The sequence below is a fragment of the Siphateles boraxobius genome, unplaced genomic scaffold (genome assembly GCF_051911475.1).
Source record: "Siphateles boraxobius isolate OS27281-9 unplaced genomic scaffold, OSU_SipBor_1 19, whole genome shotgun sequence".
NCBI classification, from domain to species: domain Eukaryota; kingdom Metazoa; phylum Chordata; class Actinopteri; order Cypriniformes; family Leuciscidae; genus Siphateles; species Siphateles boraxobius.
Genome location: NW_027508799.1, coordinates 30,341,783 through 30,361,229, shown reverse-complemented (window position 1 = coordinate 30,361,229; position 19,447 = coordinate 30,341,783). Strand labels below are relative to the sequence as shown.

Genomic DNA, 19,447 nt, shown 5'->3' with positions numbered 1-19,447 from the left:
CCCAATTTTACAGACAGGGGTTGACATTAACGTTAAGCATAGGACATTTAAGTATAGTCTAGCTTTTATAAACGTGCCTTCGAAAAAAACATTACTGGTGTGCATCTTGAGACAATGGCATTGGCATATTTTAGTGCAAGTTGCTTTTAGATAAAACAGCTCATTAATGCATTTCAGTATCGGACTGGACTTAAGCCTTTTCTGTGAAACCAGGGTTTAAGCAATTTAATTGAGACTTCTTGTAGTCTATCATTTATATATATCAAATAGGCCTACTTCTAATGATGAAATTTAAACAATTATAATTCTTAGAGTACAAATGTCTCCAGGCAAAGATCATCCTGAGAATTGAATGCGGCTCAATAGATGCTTTTGTTACAGCTAAACACTAGTTCTCCAACTTGTGCACTATATCAGTAGGCATTTAAAATACTCTTTAGTAATTTGATATTAATATCATTGACAAACATTATTAGTCATTACATTATGCTAAAAATAGCATATATCGTAGCCTGATATATTGGCTATAACAAACACTCGAAATTAAGTGTAGCCTACATGCACGATAAAATGTGCGCTAATTGACTGAAAAATCAGTCAAACGTCATATGTGTATTATTGTAGGCTATTAAAGCACGAATGGATTCAGCTTTCTCACTCAGCGACCACAATTCTATAGTTGTAGGCTACTTGTAGAAACGCTTATTTACATTGTTTATTTACATAACTGATGAAGAGCTGGCGTGCTCGAGGATCCGCCCCGGACGACTGGTGCTGATGCTGAGCAACACCGAGAGAATCCTATTACATCATCTCTACGCAATCTGATTGGCTGAAGGTCAAGGCGCAAGCAAAGCGGCACGTCTTTACCAAACAATCAAGGGCTGGTGGATATTAAATGCGTCCTTTTCCACAAATCTTTTTTTTTAAATCAATCCCTACGAGCTTTTCGTGCTGTAATCGTTTGAAAGCATGGCGGAAAGCGAGGTGGACACGCCGAGCACCCCGATTGAATACGAGAGCAAATACTTCGAGTATCATGGAGTTCGACTCCCTCCTTTCTGCAGGGGCAAGATGGACGAGATCGCCAACTTTTCGTTAAGAAGTAGCGACATATGGATCGTCACATACCCCAAATCAGGTATGAAATCATATAGCTACAGTTTACATTCGCATAGGCTTTTCCTTCATAGCGGATGCAGAGGTGTTTTACCAAAATAAACGGTCATCACTGCACGTCACTTTTTTGCATATTTATTTTTAGACAATATGATTTAGATTGCATCAAAGCATGTTTCAGATAACTTGTGAATATAATAAAATTAATAAAAACAAATACACTAATATGCATATTTATATAGCATGTTTGTTTAGTAAAAATAGCACTTCTAGACGATTAAAAATATGTTTACTTATATGTTTCTCATCAATGGCCTGGATGGCATCGGGAATATTAATAGTTTCAAACATTACTAATTTTTAAAATATTATAAAACCAGCCTGGCCCTACTCATGTCTGGTCCACCCTGAGAGTCTGATGGCCACCTTACATCTTAGAGCTGATGAGTTAGATTAAAAAAATAAGGTGTAAAGTTGCTATTTTAGAGATTGTGTGATGTTTGGTTAATAAGAATGACAAATAAGATTTCTGGGTGCGTGTTTGTATTGTGTGCTGATGTGAAATAAAAACAGCAAGATGAAATGTTTGCCATGCCCACACGTGTTCATTCACTGCAGAGGCGCTGTTTCCTTTTAGGATATATTGCTCCCTCTCCCACGCATGCTTCTCAGTTTACTTGTGTAATAAGGCTGCTGAAAACAGACAAACTTTTTCTGTTGTCCTGCATCAAAAAAAGCAAGTTAGACTGGAACGTGCATATGCATTACATTGCTTTCAAACCTGCTTGCACTTGAGAAGCCCAAAAGAAAACCATCCTTGGCTTGTAAACAACATTAGGACCGTCTAAATGATATATAAATGAAAGCATTGTTTACACCATGATTGCGCCGTTACAAAGAGAAGAATTGAGAGGTAGACAGACAGCAGTGAGAGAGTAAGAAGGGTCTGAAATGGCTTGGCTTTGCAGAGGATGTTGTGTCGCACCAGCATCTGTGTAATTGAGTCCGGAGAGCCGAGGGAAGGCCGAGCTCTGCTGTTACACACTGAAATGTGTGTCTCCAGCGGGACCGTGATGGATGACAGGTCAACACAGTCACACGTTGCACTGCCAGTCGAATCTACAGAGTAAACAGACATTGCTTTGTTGATATAGGTGTTGTGGGAATGGGGAAGTCAAACATTACAAGCTTCTTGATACTTCTCAAATAAAAAACTAAATCAATTGAGGAAGTTGTTTGCAGGATCATTTTATTTTTATTTTGAGTGACTTCATTTTGTTTACCAGTCCAGTGGGAGGAAGTGGCCACTCGGAGGGTCATGTGACCCTGTTGGTTTGTTTTCTGGAAGCGGATTGATTTTGTAAACCAAAATCGGTTGCAAATCAAACACATTTAAATTTTTCACTTGTATTTGACAGTCGAGAAAGGAGTAATTTTTTTATTAATGGATTAATAAACCCATGTCATCGTCGTACTGACACATAGACCCTCCTTATGTTTCTTATGCCCTTAGAATCCTAGATTCATAAAATTAGTTCCAGATCTTCAAAGTAGCTAACATAAGAGTGTTTACAAAACTTTATTCTTAGAATCTGTACAACAATTTTTTTTTGACAGTATTGAATATATCTTTGAGCGAGAGACCTGGTGGGGTTGTATTTGTTTCTGTGTGTTTCTGTGTATGTTGTTCCTGTAAAAGTAAGCATGCAGAATTCAATGTTCTCATCATTAATGATGTACTGAATCCAATCAATGAGAGTTCACTGTATTTCAATGTACAGTAATGGTCAAAAGTGATTCGTTTTAATGACCCTACAAGTTCGATTGAACCATCTAAATATGAGGAACATTTTCTCTAAAAAATATTTTAAACATGAGGGAAGAACAAACCCCTAAACATGGTTAAGGTATTTATCTGACAAAATTATTTGGCAAAAACCACAGCTACAGGTTTATTTTACTATATGCAAAAACAGAATGCATAGATAAACGAAATGCTCACAGGAAAAGCATACATACAACATGATCAGTTATTCATATTTAGTTGGTTCTCTCTTGTTTTTGCATGTGTTCATGATTTCTTTGTATAACAGCTTGGCCAAAAATTATGTCCGCAAAATTTGGCATGTTTCATTGCGTTATCACAAACAATTGAATCCAAGCTCAACTATGCAATATGATTACAAAACCTTTAACAAATTTTTAATAAAGGATGAAGATGTCAATTTCCCTAGGCTAGACATCACTTTTGGCCACTACTATATATGATTTCCCTCCCAAAAAACAAGCAAAAAAAGAAAAGAAAAGAAAAACATAATACACTTAACCTTTAGCTAATTCTGATGTTGCTATATAAACAAAATCATACCTTAAATAATGTACAGTAACTGTTTAACTATTCCAATAGCTGTAAATAGATACAATTAATGGTTGTAAGAATGTTTAATGGAGAACCTCAACTGGCTATATCTCATTTGAGGTTAATACCTCTGTTGTAGGAGAAATATATATATATATATATATATATATATATATATATATATATATATATATATATATAAACACTGTATATATACACGGCATATACGTTATGTGGTTAAATTATATAATTGCATAATATATAATGAACAACTTACACTAGGGCCCCGGATACCCTAGCTATGGCCCGGTGTATGATTACATACATTTTAGAATAACTTGATTGTCCTTTTAAGAGGAAGGGTCCGTCAGAAGTCAGCCAAGAGTAAACAAAACTGCTCGACGAGAGCGAAAGAGACACATTATGATCATTTCAAGGTCATTTTTTCATTATGCCTTTGTTTTGTGCTCCATAAGGCCTGAAAAATCATAAAGAAATATGAGTTCACTTTCGAGGGAACTCGGACTGCGTCGATTGACACTTTGGGGGGGGGGGGGGGGGGGGGGGGGGGGGGTTCAGCGCTGCGCCTCTGAAGTATGAATGAAACTAAGGTTGCGTTTACACTTGGCATTAGCATGCGACCATCCGGATGTTGTCCACATACACATTGAAAAGACAAGTGTAAACACATTTCTGATCGGAATGTTATCCGATCAGCGTGTCCAGGTTCGGAGGTAGTCGAGGACGCATTGTGATCGGATCTCAGTGTAATGTAAACGCAATCCAGCCATCGTGTCTGCATTCAAAGGTGGACGTAATTTAAATCCCCGCCCAGTCTCCCCGCGTGGCTGTCAGAAAATAATGGCCAGACGCAGTTTAGACAAGAAATGAAACTTAATTTGAACTTTACAATAAACGTCAATCTTTAACACAGTTTATTTAGACTTACATGATACTATGTGTTTCATTTTTCATTTTAATTTTGCAACATTATTTGAACGAGGCGATCGCCTGTATACAGTCATGATCTTAAAGGGTTAGTTCACCCCCAAAATGAAAATGATGTCATTAATGACTCACCCTCATGTCGCTCCAAGCCCGTAAGACCTCCGTTCATCTTCAGAACACAGTTTAAGATATTTTAGATTTAGTCCGAGAGCTTTCTGTCCCTCCATTCAAAATGTATGAACGGTATACTGTCCTTGTCCAGAAAGGAAATAAAGACAGAACAGAACCGGAAGACAATACAATGCTGAATAAAGTCGTAGTTTTTGTTATTTTTGGACCAAAATGTATTTCCGATGCTTCAAAACATTCTAACTAACCCACTGATGTCACATGGACTACTTCGATTATGTCTTTATTTCCTTTCTGGACAAGGACAGTATACCTTTCATACATTTTCAATGGAGGAAACAGAAAGTTCTCGGACTAAATCTAAAATATCTTAAACTGTGTTCTGAAGATGAACGGAGGTCTTATGGGCTTGGAGTCATTAATGACATCATTTTCATTTTTGGGTGAACTAACCCTTTAATGAAGACCTGCACGCTGCTTTGCCAGAGGAATAATCGGAATCGGAATTTTTTTTAATGTTTTAAATGTTGAATGTTTTTATTGTTTCAGCATGTTTATCAATGCACGCTATAAGCTTAAACCCAGATGATCGATGTGACTTTAACATGATCAACCCAGTTATTTTTGTATGATCAACTCTGGAAGTATTCCTTCGTTCAAAAAAATTTATTTGATCTATTTACTGGAGATTGAAAGTAAAGTGAGTGAGTGAAAGCAATTGGGACATTGTTTCATTTGTATCATCTTTGCTCTTAATCTGGTGTCGTGCCACAGACCTAATTTATGCAGGAAACAGGAATCCGATCGGTTATCCAGATACAGAGGCTCCTTAATGTGAACAAATGTAAACGCACAATGTCCTGATTGTCTAATGATCCGATCTGCTTGATCGGATCACAGTGATCGCCAAGTGTAAACGCAGCCTAAGCCAATCTCTGATTGGTGTTGTGTCATGACTTAATGTGTGACGGCATACAAGCGGAAGCTATAAAGCACGCCGGCACACATGAGACGTCAGCTTTTTGTTCTTCAGCAAAGCGCTCTCTGTTTGACTTGTCTGTCTTATTTGGTGTTGTCTGTCACAAAGCATTACAACTATATATATATATATTATGGCGAGCCCAAGTTTCACTCGGTGTGTGCATCCCTCCCCTCGTTATATCACGGGTGGGGACACACATCGTTTGTGTAGGCCTACACGTTGTTTGGGAGTGCAGCACGCGCTGGCAGCTCTCGAGGGGGCTGCTTGCGAGGATTGTGAAAAACTTCCAATCCATGTGCTGCGCTCCCGCCTGGCCATTTAAAAAAAATGGTGGTCAGGCTCGCGGGCCCCGTGGTGCGGGACCCGCGTCTGCTGAGGCGGCGTGGCAACGCTCTTCATGGGGCTCGCAAATGGGTCTGTTGCAATATAGAATCTATAGTGGCTCGGATCTCGCGTTTGCCGAGGCAGCGCGTTGATTACGGGTCTACTCTGCAATAAGATTCTGTGACTTGGATCTCGCGTTTGTCGAGGCAGCACGTAGATCAAAGGTCTACATTGCAATACAGAATCTAGTTGCTCGGATCTCGCGTTTGCCGAGGCAACGCGTAGATTACATGTCTACTTTGCAATAAAGATTCTGTGTGTGTGCGAGGCATGAACAGTCGCTCCCGAGGGTGCTGGCTGTGTTCATTGAGAAATATCTCGACGGAATATCTCATGGAAAAATCTCACGAATATTTCGCCTTGGGCCCTGCTCACCATTCAAAAGGGGTACAGGCTGCAGTTCGGTTTATGCCCACCAAGGTTCAACGGGGTGGTCTGGACTGCTGTCGACCCAGTACAGGAAGTTAACTCCCTGCTGGTAAAGGAGGCTTTAGAACATATTCCTCCACCGGACAGGGAGTCCGGGTTTTACAGCCGCTACTTTATAGTTTCGTCCAATAATAGATCTCAGACACTTGAATCGTTCTCTGAGGAGATTCAGGTTCAAGATGCTCACTATTCCCATCATAGTGAGTCAAATTCAATCCGAGGATTGGTTTGTCACGATAGATCTAAAGGACGCATACTTCCACATATCCATCCTTCCATCTCACAGGAAGTTCCTGAGGTTCGCTTTCGGGGGCGAAGCGTACCAATATCGGTTCTTCCGTTCGGCCTAGCTCTCTCCCCACGCACATTTACCAAATGTATGGATGCAGCACTTGCACCGCTGAGCCTCCAGGGGCATCAGGGTACTCAATTATATCGACGACTGTATGATTCTGGCCCAGTCACAAGAGCTGGCGGTTCGGCATCGAGATGTCGTCCTCGCCCACATTCAAAGCCTGGGGTTGAGACTCAACACGAAAAAGAGCATGTTGACACCTGCCCAGAGAACCACGTTCCTGGGAGTGGTGTGGGACTCGGTCACGATGCGGGCACGATTGTCTCCTGCACGAATCGAGTCCATTCTGGCCACAGTGTCCAGGATAAGCTAGGCCAAGCCATTACTGTGAAATATTTTCAAAGAGTGTTGGGGCTCATGGCAGCAGCGTCCAGCATTATTCCATTTGGCCTGCTGCACATGAGGGCCCTCCAGTGGTGGTTGAAAACCAAGGGGTTCTCCCCGAGGGGGAACCCGTTCCGCATGATCAGGGTTACACGCAGATGCCTTCGTTTCCTATCTATGGGGAAAAAAGCTTGGTCTCTGTCCCAACGTCCAGTGTTGGGAGCTTAATGTCGCCGGAAAACCGTTTCGACAGACGCCTCCCTCATGGGCTGGGCGCGGTCATGGACGGCCGCTTTTCGACAGGCCTGTGGCAGGACCATCATTCCTCCTGGCACATAAACTGCCTGGGGTTGTTGGCGGTGTTCCGAGCTCAGAGGAGTTTCCTGCCGGACCTCAAAGGTCAGCATGTCCTTGTGAGGTCCGACAATATGGGTCTGAGGTCTCGTCCTTTATGCAGACTGGCGCATCAGATCCTCCTGTGGTCCCAGGGGAAACTGTTATTCCTAAGAGCAATTTACATCCCAGGGAGTCAAAATCAGGAAGCAGACATCCTGTCGAGACAGGGGCTGAGGCCCAGGGAATGGAGACTCCACCCCGAGGTTGTGGAGTCAATATCTCAGAGGTTCGGCTCAGTGGGAGTGGACTTATTCGCTTCTCGAGAGACGATCCACTGTCCACTGTGGTTATCCCTCACTCACCCAGCCCCGCTGCGGTTGGATACCATGGTGCAGACGTGGCCGAGGCTGCGTCTGTATGCATTTCCCCCGATCGCTCTGCTCCCGGGAGTTCTAGAGAGGGTCCGTCGCGACGGGATCGGTCTACTGCTGGTAGCCCCGTTGTGGCCGGCCCGAGTATGCTTCTCAGACATCGTATTGCTCCTAGACGGCCCTCCGTGGGAGATTCCCCTCAGGAGGGACCTGCTGTCACAGGCAGAGGGCTCAATGTTTCACCCTCGGCCCGAGTTATGGAAACTGTGGGTCTGGCCCCTGAGGTGCACAGTACCTAGAGGCCGGCCTATCAGCTGGAGTAGTGGAGACCATACTCAGCTCCAGAGCTCCCTCCACGAGGAAATTGTACGGCTTAAAGTGGAATGTCTTTACCAACTGATGTAGAGAGCGTGAGGTGGATCCAGTTGACTGCCCAGTGGCTTCAGTTCTGGAGTTCCTCCAAGATCGTTTTTCAGCTGGTCTTACCCTTTCCACACTCAAGGTGTACGTGGCTGCCATTGTGGCTTTCCATGCTCCATTGGGTGGTGGACCTCTCGGGAGACAGCAGTCGGTCGTACGTTTCCTCCGTGGGGCCTGGAGGATGAGACCTGCGGCTCGTTCCAGGGTTCCCACATGGGACCTGGCAGTGGTTCTCGAAGGGCTGGCCGAGGCCCCCTTCGAACCATTGGAGTCGGCTGAGGGCAAGAACCTTTCCCTGAAGGTGGTTTTTCTGTTGGCCATTACTTCTCTGAGGAGGGTAGGAGATCTCCAGGCGTTCTCTATATCTAACGGGTGCCTGGAGTTTGCTCCAGGCGACATTAAAGCCATCCTACATCCCAGGCCGGGCTATTTGCCTAAGGTGCCATCCAATTCAGCACGGCCTACGGTTCTGCAGGCCTTTCATCCTCCACCTCACGTGATGGCGCATGAGGAGAGACTTCATCTGCTCTGTCCTTTCAGAGTTCTAAAAGTCTATATTCAGAGGTCCTCTTCATGGCGGAAGTCGGACCAATTGCTGGTGTGTTTCGGGTCGCCCAAGAAGGGTCTTCCTGCCTCCAAACAGACCCTCAGCAACTGGATTGTCCATGCTATTTCTTTGGCCTACCAGGTGCGCAGTTTGCCTTCACCTTTTGCCGTGAGGGCTCATTCAACCAGAGGCATGTCGTCCTCTAGAGCCCTTCTCGCGGGGGCCCCGATCCAGGAAGTCTGCGATGCAGCTGGATGGGCCACCCCTCATACCTTTATTAGGTTCTATAGCCTGGACATTCCGTCAACACCTGGCACTCTCGTGCTCTCGTCCTATGTGTGCCTGTGAGCAGCTTCACACTAGGACAGGCAGGGCGCGTTGTGGCATAGTGGGTACTCGTTCCCCCAAAGTGTCAATCGACGCAGTCCGAGTTCCCTCGAAAGGGAACGTCCTCGGGTTACGACTGTAACCCTTGTTCCCTGAGAAAGGGAACGAGGACTGCGTCCCTTCGCCACACCTTCCCCTGCCTGGGAGCGCTTGCTTCATCACAGAAGCTGACATCTCATGTGTGCCGGCGTCCTTTATAGCTTCCGCTTGTATGCCGTCACACATTACGTCATGACGCAACACCAATCAGAGATTGGCTTAGTTTCATTCATACTTCAGAGGCGCTACGCTTAGGGGCGTCCCCCCCCCCCAAAGTGTCAATCGACGCAGTCCTTGTTCCCTTTCTCAGGGAACAAGGGTTACAGTCATAACCCGAGGACGTTCTGCTGAATTGGCAAAACAATCTTTTCTACTAAACAACCTCAACTAAACGGAAGATAGTCACATGCCTGCCTTTTCTTTTCATCTAAATGGGGAAAAATAAGAAGTGAAAGAGGACACTGATACGCCTCCACAGACACACACACAAAAAACAAAGAGTGAGAAAATAAATATACTTGATTATATACACTTAATACGATCAGTCCACAAACTTGCATTTTTCAGGCTTTTTAGAGGATCCAAATAAAACTTGTCAGGCTTTAAAGGCTCTTTTTCAGTTGTCTAATGCTTGTCATGTGTTTCTGTCTTCCATAATTACTCTTACAATTAATTTGTTATGACTTTTATATATATATATATATATATCATTTGTACATTTTGTGCAAGATATTTTCTTGGAATGTGACATCTTCCTGTTTTCCTGTTGGTCAGTACGTTAAACAAAATATCCTTTTATTAACATCAAAGCTAAATGTCAGAACAAATTTATATACATAACAAATAGATAAATCAAATTAAAATATCAGACCTTCACCAGTTATCAATATTAATTCTGTAGGACGAGTAAACAGTTAAACGGAGGGGCTGCTCCTCATTATAGCTCCTCTGGGATGATCAAAACTAATAAAAAAGAAAAGAAAATAATTATGCATAATTATTGACATAATTATTATAAAAAAAGAATGGTTTTTAAATGGTTTTGGGGTTGCAGGTCTGGCTATATTTATATGTTTACTAATACTCAATTCAGTTAAGTGCAGCAGGCAAAGTCATCTTTTTAGCATCAATAATACATCCGATATGACTTTCCTTCCTGCCTCTCACACACATAGGTACGAGTTTGTTACAGGAGGTAGTGTATCTGGTGAGCCAGGGTGCAGACCCAGATGAAATCGGCCTCATGAATATTGATGAGCAGCTTCCTGTGTTGGAATACCCACAGCCGGGGTTGGAGATTATCCAGGTAAACTCTCTCTCACATGCACATATTTACCAAAACTATGGCCTTCAGCATGAGAATGCTGACCTCTGACCTCTTTGACTGACAAACCGCAGTTTTATTTTTTGTTTACGTAGGAACTGACGTCGCCTCGTCTGATCAAAAGTCACCTGCCGTACCGATTCCTGCCCACAGCCATGCACAATGGAGAAGGCAAGGTTAGCTGGAACACAATGCAACATATTAATTATGATTTCTATTTGTCCATTAGGGCCTATTCACACAAAACTTTCTATCTTTATTATACTACGCATTAATACCTTTATTTAGCAAGGATGCAATAAAGTAATCAGAAGTGACAGTAAAGACATTTATAACATTACAAAAGATTTCTGTTTCAAATAAATTAGGTCTTTTCACATTTCTATTCAATCAAAGCATCCTGGGGAAAAAAAAGGGTTCACAGTTTCCACAAAAATGTTAAGCAGCACAACTGTTCTCAACATTGAAAATAATAAGAAATGTGTATTTACCAGCAAATTAGCATATTAGAACGAAGGTTCATGTAACACTGAAGACTAGAGTAATGATGTACATTCAACAATGCCATCACAGGAATTAATTACATTTTAAAGGCTATATTAAATATAGAAAACAATATTACTTTTTAAACTGTATTTTTTATCAAATAAATGAAGCCTTGATGAGCGTAAGAGTAGTACAGTTGTATACAATGAATTGCATTTGTATTCTACTTTGCTTATGGTGTGAAGAGTCTTTTCATCAGTGATTCGCTTTTTGTATAGATTTTGGTATGAATATGCCTTTCAACAAACATATCAATGTATGTCCTCTAGGTGATATATATGGCCAGGAACCCTAAAGACCTGGTGGTGTCCTACTACCAGTTCCATCGCTCTTTACGAACCATGAGCTACCGGGGAACATTCCAGGAGTTCTGCAGGCGATTCATGAACGACAAGTGTGAGTAAGAGACATGACACAAAAGTGGCAGATTTGCTCAAAAGGAAAGTGTATGAGAATGAACTTTTTTTGTCTGTTTCCTGTTTCTCTGCAGTGGGATACGGTTCCTGGTTTGAGCATGTTCAGGAGTTCTGGGAGCATCGCATGGACTCTAATGTTCTCTTTTTGAAATATGAGGACATGTACAAGGTACCGCCTGCATTGAGACACACACACACACACACGCACGCACGCACACACACACACACAGAGTTTCTCCTTTTCTCCTACCACAGTGTGCAGTTTTTCGATTTTGTTATTGCAAAAAATACGAAAATGTTGCTTTTTTAAAATCTATTTTGTAATTGATTATTAAACATTTATTGCTCGATTGTATTTGTTTGTAGACATATCAGTGTTATTTTAGTATTATTTATATCCTATTATAGTATTTATGAATATTTTCAATTAGCAGTCATTTTTATATCTTCAAGTTTTACTAATTCTGGTATGTGATATATATATATATATATATTTCTGTATAGCTTTTAGTCATTCTTATTTTAGTTTTAGAAATGTTAGTACTTGTACCTCAACTTATAATATATCTAATATTCTTTTCAAATATTTCTAATATTCTAGCAACATTTCCGCTTTAATTCAGTTTCCTGTAAACAGTGATGCAGAGATGGTGAATGATCTCAAACTCATAGCGTGTTCCACTTCATGCAATCTTTAAAAAATAGTAGTGTACACTCCGTGTTCACCATTTCTTATTTCAGTAAGCGGTGCGTTAGTATTGTATTTTGAACATAACCTCTTGTACATTTGTCTATGTAGTATCAGTACAAAGAGGTAATGGGTGATTTAGTACTTGTAAATCAACCATTTAAAAAAAAATAAAATAAAAAGCAACTGGGATAATAGTTAGTACATTTAATTCTTAACAGTTCCTGGAAAGCTTGATAGTAGTGTGTTATGTATGTATAGGAGGGGAATCACTGATAGTCAGTCTCTTGAATATGTTGTTTCCATATCTTTATGTGGTACTGCGATTAAGAGAGCTCAGAGTCCAGCAGGAAAGCACAAACAGACAAACAGAGACATGTGACAGAGGCAACAGACTAATGTATAGAAACATATCTATAGAGTCGATAGATAGGACACCATGTTCCAGGAGTCTGTGATTCTTTAAGCAGTTAGAGGTCAGGGACTATATGCTGAACATAAAGGATATTATATAAGTTAATATCAAATATGGTAACACTTTACAATAAGGCACCATTTGCATTACTAACTAACAATGAGCAATATATATATATATTTTTTTTTTTTACAGCATTTTTTTCTTATTTCACATAATTTTCATGTTAGTTCCTAGTGCATTAAATAATGTAAACGCAGATACAACTTTTGATTTTAATAATGTATAAGGAAATGGCGAGATTAACATTAACTAACATTAATAAATGCTGTAGAAGTATTGCTCATTGTTAGTTTGATAACTAATGTAGTTAATTAATGCTAACAAATGAAACCTTATTGTAAAGAGTTATCATATATATAAAACTGTTGTTTTCATTTTTTCAACACATGAATTAAATATTAATCAAATTGCTATGATTGTTTAAAAGTTTATGAATAATAAACTAAAATAATATAAAATATAAACAAATGTTAAAAGTTGCACATACATGAATTGGTCGCTTTGCATGATGTACTTTTAGCAATTTAGTTTTTCTGGACACAGAACAGCTGGTATAAAAAGCAGTGGTGGTAAGTAACGAAGTAAAAATACTTAGTTACTTTACTTAAGTATTTTTTTCGGGTATCTGTACTTTACTTGAGTAAGTTTTATTTGCATCTACTTTTACTCTTACTCCACTACAATATTAAAGACAAAGTTTACTTTTTACTCCATTACATTTCCCCATGCCCGCTCCAAGTATTTAATACACTGGCTTTCCAAACCAATGAAAAACTTGGTTTTATTTTGAAAAAAAGAACGCACGAGCTCTTTGCCAGCATAAGCTCACATAGCAGTCAGTTCGCCATTGTGGAAGATGACCGCAGAAACAGGTGAAGGTGCAGCTCTGGCCAGCAATGACCCAGAGATTCCCGCTTACACTGTATCTTGCACATCTTCTGTTTGATGCAGCTAATGTTATGGAACATGTCTATTGCACAGCTGCAAACTCTCACTCATTCAGACTCACGTAATCGACACATTCCACACGCTCTCACGACACATCCATTTTCTCACGCAGAGAAAAATCGCGAAGCAAAGAGGACATTGACACCGACAGACAGGACAGAGTGGGTTACTTTTGATATGAAATAAATTCTCAGCTCTCAGATTCTGTCAATTTTATTATGAAATTCAAACAATAAATACCGTTTTGGAGCTTTTAAATGTGACGTGACCGATAGCTAGCGCCTGCTATGCAGGGTGCCGTTAATATCTTTACTACTAGTTAATTGTAATTAAACACAAATGAACAATAATAGGTAGCCTATGTTGAAAGATACAGTACAACTTACCGAAATGTATATACCTTATACATAATATCAATAAATCAGTGTTTTTCAACCGCTGAAAGAGGTCAATAAAACAGCTGGAGAACAATATGTCACATAACGTTACATTTAGGCAACCTCAAAAAAAAAAAAATTTAATGACCATAGCACGTTAGTTTGCTAGAAAAATTAGTATTTTATAATATATTTAATATTAGTATAAATTAGTATTTTGCTAAATATGTGGACTATATATTTATTATATTTTTTACTTATATCATTAAAATATTATAAAGTTGTTATTATAATAAAAATCACATGTATTTTTAACATTTAATAATACCAGCTGACAGGGCTCTCTATAGCCTATGTTTACAGAATTAGGTGAGATTTTCTTAATTTAAAAATTAACATGTATCTACTGTACCAAATATTTATCAAAATGAATCTATATTGAATCAAGATCGGAATCAAACCACAATAATTGAATTGAAATTGTAAAATTTGTATCAAAGAATGGCCTACCAGTCATTGCACCATAATATGTCACTAAACTTAATGAAATTGTTTAGAATTGATGCAAGGTGCTTCATTGTCTCTTGACTGATTGCAAATCTAACAAATTCTTAATTGCAGTATCGAATAATTTGTTCAATTAAAACATTGCATATCACTCCCAAAACAATTGATCTGTTTAATTATTAATATTTACAGTTTGAATATTTGATTTTTAATTTCGGTACTTAAGTACGTTTTAAATCGGATACTTTTGTACTTTTACTCAAGTGATGTTTGAATGGAGGACTTTTCACTTTTACTGGAGTCATTTTTTATTTAGGTATATATACTTTTACTCGAGTATAATTTTTGAGTACTTTTACCACCCCTGATAAAAAGTGAATTATGTTGTAACAGACAAGCGTATTTTTAATGCAAAACAAAGTTATAATGTAAGCCTATTACGTGTTCATGTATACATCTGAGTAAGACCAAGGTGTGAGTCATAAATTACATAACTGAAAGACTGTCATTCTCTCTTTCTCTCCATCTTTCCTGCTGCCTGTAATTGTTGACTGGAGGATCTGGGGACCCTGGTGGAGCAGCTGGCTCAATTCCTGGGTATCGCGTGTGATAAAGCCCAGCGGGAGAGCATGGTGGAGAGCTGTAACCAACTCATCGAGCAGTGCTGCAACTCCGAGGCCCTGTCCATCTACCGGGGTAAGAGCGGGACGACAGGAATAAATGGGGGTGCTCGTAGGTATAAGGGGGGGGGGGGGGGCAGCAAGGCTAAGGGATAGTGTACATTCAGAAGATTGTTATGCCAAAGAAACCTCTTCAGTTAGTAAATAAGTAGTGGTTTTTATAGTTTAATAACATTCCGCTAGATGGTGTAATTGAAGAATCAGAATTGAGTATTGCAGGGAGCCGTGCAAAAATATAAATGAAAGATGCATGGTTCTGCACTAAGCATGGACAAGTTTATAAAAGGACTGCCTGTGCCAGGTAAACGTAAAGTAGATGATGAATCTACTTTAAACTTCACAACTACCAAAACAACGTGGCTACCAGATGCGAGCGGTGCGGCGATAAAAAAAAGCAAACAGAACCCATTATAACCAGTGATGCCTTCTACACTGAATGCATCGACGACAGGCAGTAAACTGATGCCCCGTTCTATTTCTAACGCAGGCCTACTCCAAGCACTCACACAACTTCTGAAAAACAAATGGATTAGCAATGTTTGCTCTGTCCAGTATAGACAGTGTCATCAAACTGTTGCTGTGCTACGCGACAACCATCACGAACGGCGTAGACACTGTGTTTTAAAGACGAGAAAATATGACGAGACATATCTCGCCCTTGGATTCACCAGTACAACGGTGGGTAATAAAGAGAGACCAGTGTGTTACCTGCTGTGCCTAAATAGTAGCTTCTGACAGTATGAAGCCAAACAAGTTAAGACGCCACTTAATTTTGTTACACACCACGCCGACGTCAAAGAACTAGCGGAGACAAAGCCGCCTGTGTTGTCGGCTCGTGTCGGCTGCAGTCTGGGTCAAAAAGCTGCGCTTGAACACACTGCAAAGACTGACAAGAGCCAACCGAAAAAACAAGACAAAAACGTGTCCCGGCCTTAAAGTTAACAAATACTTACCCTCAAGTTGAACACAAAAGAAGATATTTTAAAGAATATTGGTAACCAGACAGTTGAAGGAGCCCACTGACTTCCATTGTTGGAAAAAAATACCATGGAAGTCAATGGGTGCCGTCAACTGTCTTTAAGAGACTTCACATCACAAACACAAAGAGAAGCTTGTTGAAGTTGATTTATTTTATTACTGTATTAATTACAATGTTTCAAGCAAGGTCATGCCTGAGATTATCTTTATGTGGATGCACGTGGGGGGCATGCAAATATTTTCCTCTAAAAGGGGGGCCCGGGCCTGCAGAAACGGTTTGAGAACCACTGCCATCATGTGGTGAATATGCATGGTGCATCTTTATTTCTATGGAAATTTCTGTTGCTATCTGTTGTCTTTATCCTATTATTTTGTTATTATTTAATAAACTTTATGACCCCCCCCCCCCCCTTTTTTTACATAAAAGAGAGGATTTGCCTTTTATTTTAGATTATTTTATCATTTGCACTTTAGTTCTGTTTTGTTGTTTTCTTGTGTCTTGTTCCATTTTCTTTTAGTGCATGGATTCTTGGCATGATGCTGACTACTCACTACATACAGTACAGTAGGGAGTACTTATTATATAAACAGTGAACATGAAGATGGAAAATATGTGTGAGAGAGGTACAGAAGGTGAGTTCTGGGTGATGTCAAGTCTTTAAGCAATGTTCTGGATCCGATTGCCATAATATTGGTTACCATAAAAAAATTACAATTTTGTCAATAAAAAAATCAAATAAAGAAAAAATAGGCACTTACAATGCAATTAAACCAAGCCAGCATTCCGGAAGGTATGCAGCAGAAATGTGAAGCTTGTATTTTTGATGACACACTTACATCATAGCTGTCAACCCTCCCGTTTTTTCCGGGTTTCTCACGTATTTTAGCTCTTTTCCCGCTGTCTTCCCGTTTTAGTATTTTCCCGTAAAATATCACGTATTTTTACGCTCTGATTGTGTGAGACGTACAAGCTCGGGCAGTTTCGGCTTGAAGTCTCACGGTTATGGTCACAGCCCTAACACACACACAGACACACTCTGTCTCTCTCTACCTCACACACACACACACACACTGTCTCTTTCTCTCTCTCTCATATACACACAAACACTATATGTAGGCCTATGTAGTTATAAACTCTTTAGACTGTTAATGATTAGTGCTTTTTTAAAAGTTTGTGGGTAAGAATCGTGTAAAAAAATCCCTTATTTTGGGGATGGATTCCGGGAAATCTCACTTATTTTCAATGTTCAATGTTGACAGCTATGACTTACATTAAAACATAAATTATTCAGTAAAAAAATATGTATTATTTGAGGTGTATAGTTATAGTTAATCTAAATTGTCCTTTTTTAAATGGATGGATTACCTTACCTGTCTGACTGATGTAATTCCTATAAGTTCTATCATATAAAAGTTAGCAGCATTATATGCATGATATTTAAGTTGAAAGATTTTACAGTCAGTGCTTTTTGAAAACACAACTGAGGAATGAATTATTCTCTTTGGCAATCAAAGTTATGCCACAAATGCTGCCAATAGATTTTAACTAGTGTTGAAACCAAACCTGTGAGGTAATTTTGAAATCAAGAGCTCTTCTAACTCTGTTTTCATCTGCTTCAGGTCGGTTTGGGCTTTGGAAGGATGTTTTCACTGTGTCCATGAACGAAAAGTTTGATGGTGTTTACCGACAGAAGATGGCAAAGTCTGACCTGACCTTTGACTTTAACCTGTGAGGAAGCGACACTGGACTATCCGTTAACCGCTCAAACAACAAACTAACCAACCAATCACCTGCTGTGCTTAATGTCACCTGATGGACGTTCCCCATCCAGATTTTATCTTTCCATCCCCACCATCTCTTGCTCATCAATGCTTTCATTAGCTACTCGAAAGTTACCTAGTACAGTTACTGAGAGGCTTTTTTTTCTTGTGTATTTGTATTGCATCAGCAGTGCTAGTCCGAAGTGTAAGCACAGTGCTTGTTGCGTTTGCACATTGTACAGAGCTATTCCATAACCCAAAGGCGCTTATGACGAGTATTTATAAAAAATTAGAAATTAGAAAATGATTTAGACTATATTCTATATGCTAAGGCCCTTACGACAAACTCTCAGGAGGATTCTAGAAATCATTGGCTAATAGATGCACCAAATATGCAGTCATCCAATCACAACTCAGGTCGTGAAAACCTGAGCCTCATGATGAATGCTGATTGGCTCCTGGCCAAAAGATCTTAAAGTATGTGTGGAACGTCATTTCGCTTCTTTTTGTGCACCTCTCTTAGTGGCTTCTAGATGGCTTTGACTTATATGGTATGTATAGTATGGCTATTAATTGATACCGTAATGAAATTCACATTGTTGTTATCTTCTCTTGATTACATCTATATTTTCATTTTTGAGTGCATCACATCTATTTGCATCATCCCCCAGGATCATTCACACGAACATACACTCTGAGTCGAGGAGTAGGAAGGGGATCTTTTTAAAACATTTCACATCAGTTACATGCATATATCGTAATATAATGCATCAGAAGTGTTGTTATGAGCAAATATGAGTTTGTATTTCATCATTATGTTTTGATCAAAAGTATAAAATATGCGTAAGGTGAACTCAGATACCAGCACTCATAGCAAAGTGACTTGTAATCTCACATATCCAACAATTGCTGTGTTCAGAATGGAATTGTTCAACAGTATGCTATTGTTAAAAAATAGTATGTATGCATTACGCCACTAAATAGTTCGATCAGTTGTATGCCACATTGTCACATGACCTCATTAAGCGCATGTTTAATTCAGAGAGCGATGGTTGTGTCAGAAAATAAAATTACTATTTTGCATTTTTGATCCCAAAAATCTCTTGGCATTTTGATCATATAGTGACACGATAACATAGATATTACATCGGGTTCATTTGCAACACATTTAGAATGTTGAGTGCATTTCAATGTGGCATTCTGTTTTATAGTTTCAGCCATGGAATAAAAAAAACATGATTTAGACTTTTTATCTCTTGCAAGTTTTATTTCTCACAATTTTTTTCCTCTTTCCTCGCAATTGCAAGTTTATATACCGCAATTCTGACTGTTTTTCAGTTTAGATGTAAACTCACAATTGCGAGCTATAAAGTCCAAATTGCAAAATATAAACTCACAATTCTTTTTCTCGGAATTGTGAGTTTATATTTTATTAATTGTGAATCAGAATGCCCCAAAATGCAATGAAAGCTTCCATTGTTTTCTGTGCAGTGTGCGGCTGTGCGCTAATGCAAATTTGGAAAAAGGTAGTAGGTAAGCCGATATTTAATGCATACAGAAAATGTGCATATGCGCACAGTATACACACTGTAGCTGAGGGGCTAAGGACTGTAAG

General features: G+C 39.7%; 1 protein-coding gene across 3 annotated transcripts; it reads left to right on the top strand.

Annotated features, from left to right (window-relative positions):
* The first annotated feature begins 806 nt into the window (after window positions 1-806).
* sult4a1 (sulfotransferase family 4A, member 1) lies at window positions 807-19,077 on the top strand. Of its 3 annotated transcripts, XR_013205385.1 has the most exons (8): window positions 840-1,141; window positions 10,305-10,435; window positions 10,549-10,629; window positions 11,269-11,395; window positions 11,490-11,584; window positions 14,971-15,109; window positions 16,590-16,704; window positions 17,692-19,077. XR_013205385.1 is itself a non-coding variant. In XM_077234969.1 (7 exons), the coding sequence occupies exons 1-7, from the start codon at window positions 973-975 to the stop codon at window positions 17,802-17,804; spliced, it is 855 nt and encodes a 284-aa protein (XP_077091084.1). In that variant the 5' UTR covers window positions 807-972; the 3' UTR covers window positions 17,805-19,077. The 3 variants fall into 3 exon arrangements, 2 of the variants coding, with proteins under 2 accessions (XP_077091084.1, XP_077091086.1); XM_077234969.1 differs by lacking the exon at window positions 16,590-16,704 and having other exon boundaries at window positions 807-1,141; XM_077234971.1 differs by lacking the exon at window positions 17,692-19,077 and having other exon boundaries at window positions 16,590-16,896.
* The last annotated feature ends 370 nt before the right edge of the window (window positions 19,078-19,447 follow it).

Coding starts and splice junctions, on each gene's coding strand:
- sult4a1 (XM_077234969.1), top strand. CDS start 973: ATGGCGGAAAGCGAGGTGGACACGCCGAGCACCCCGATTGAATACGAG. Junction 1,142..10,304: donor CGTCACATACCCCAAATCAG/GTATGAAATCAT, acceptor TCACACACATAG/GTACGAGTTTGTTACAGGAG. Junction 15,110..17,691: donor GGCCCTGTCCATCTACCGGG/GTAAGAGCGGGA, acceptor CATCTGCTTCAG/GTCGGTTTGGGCTTTGGAAG.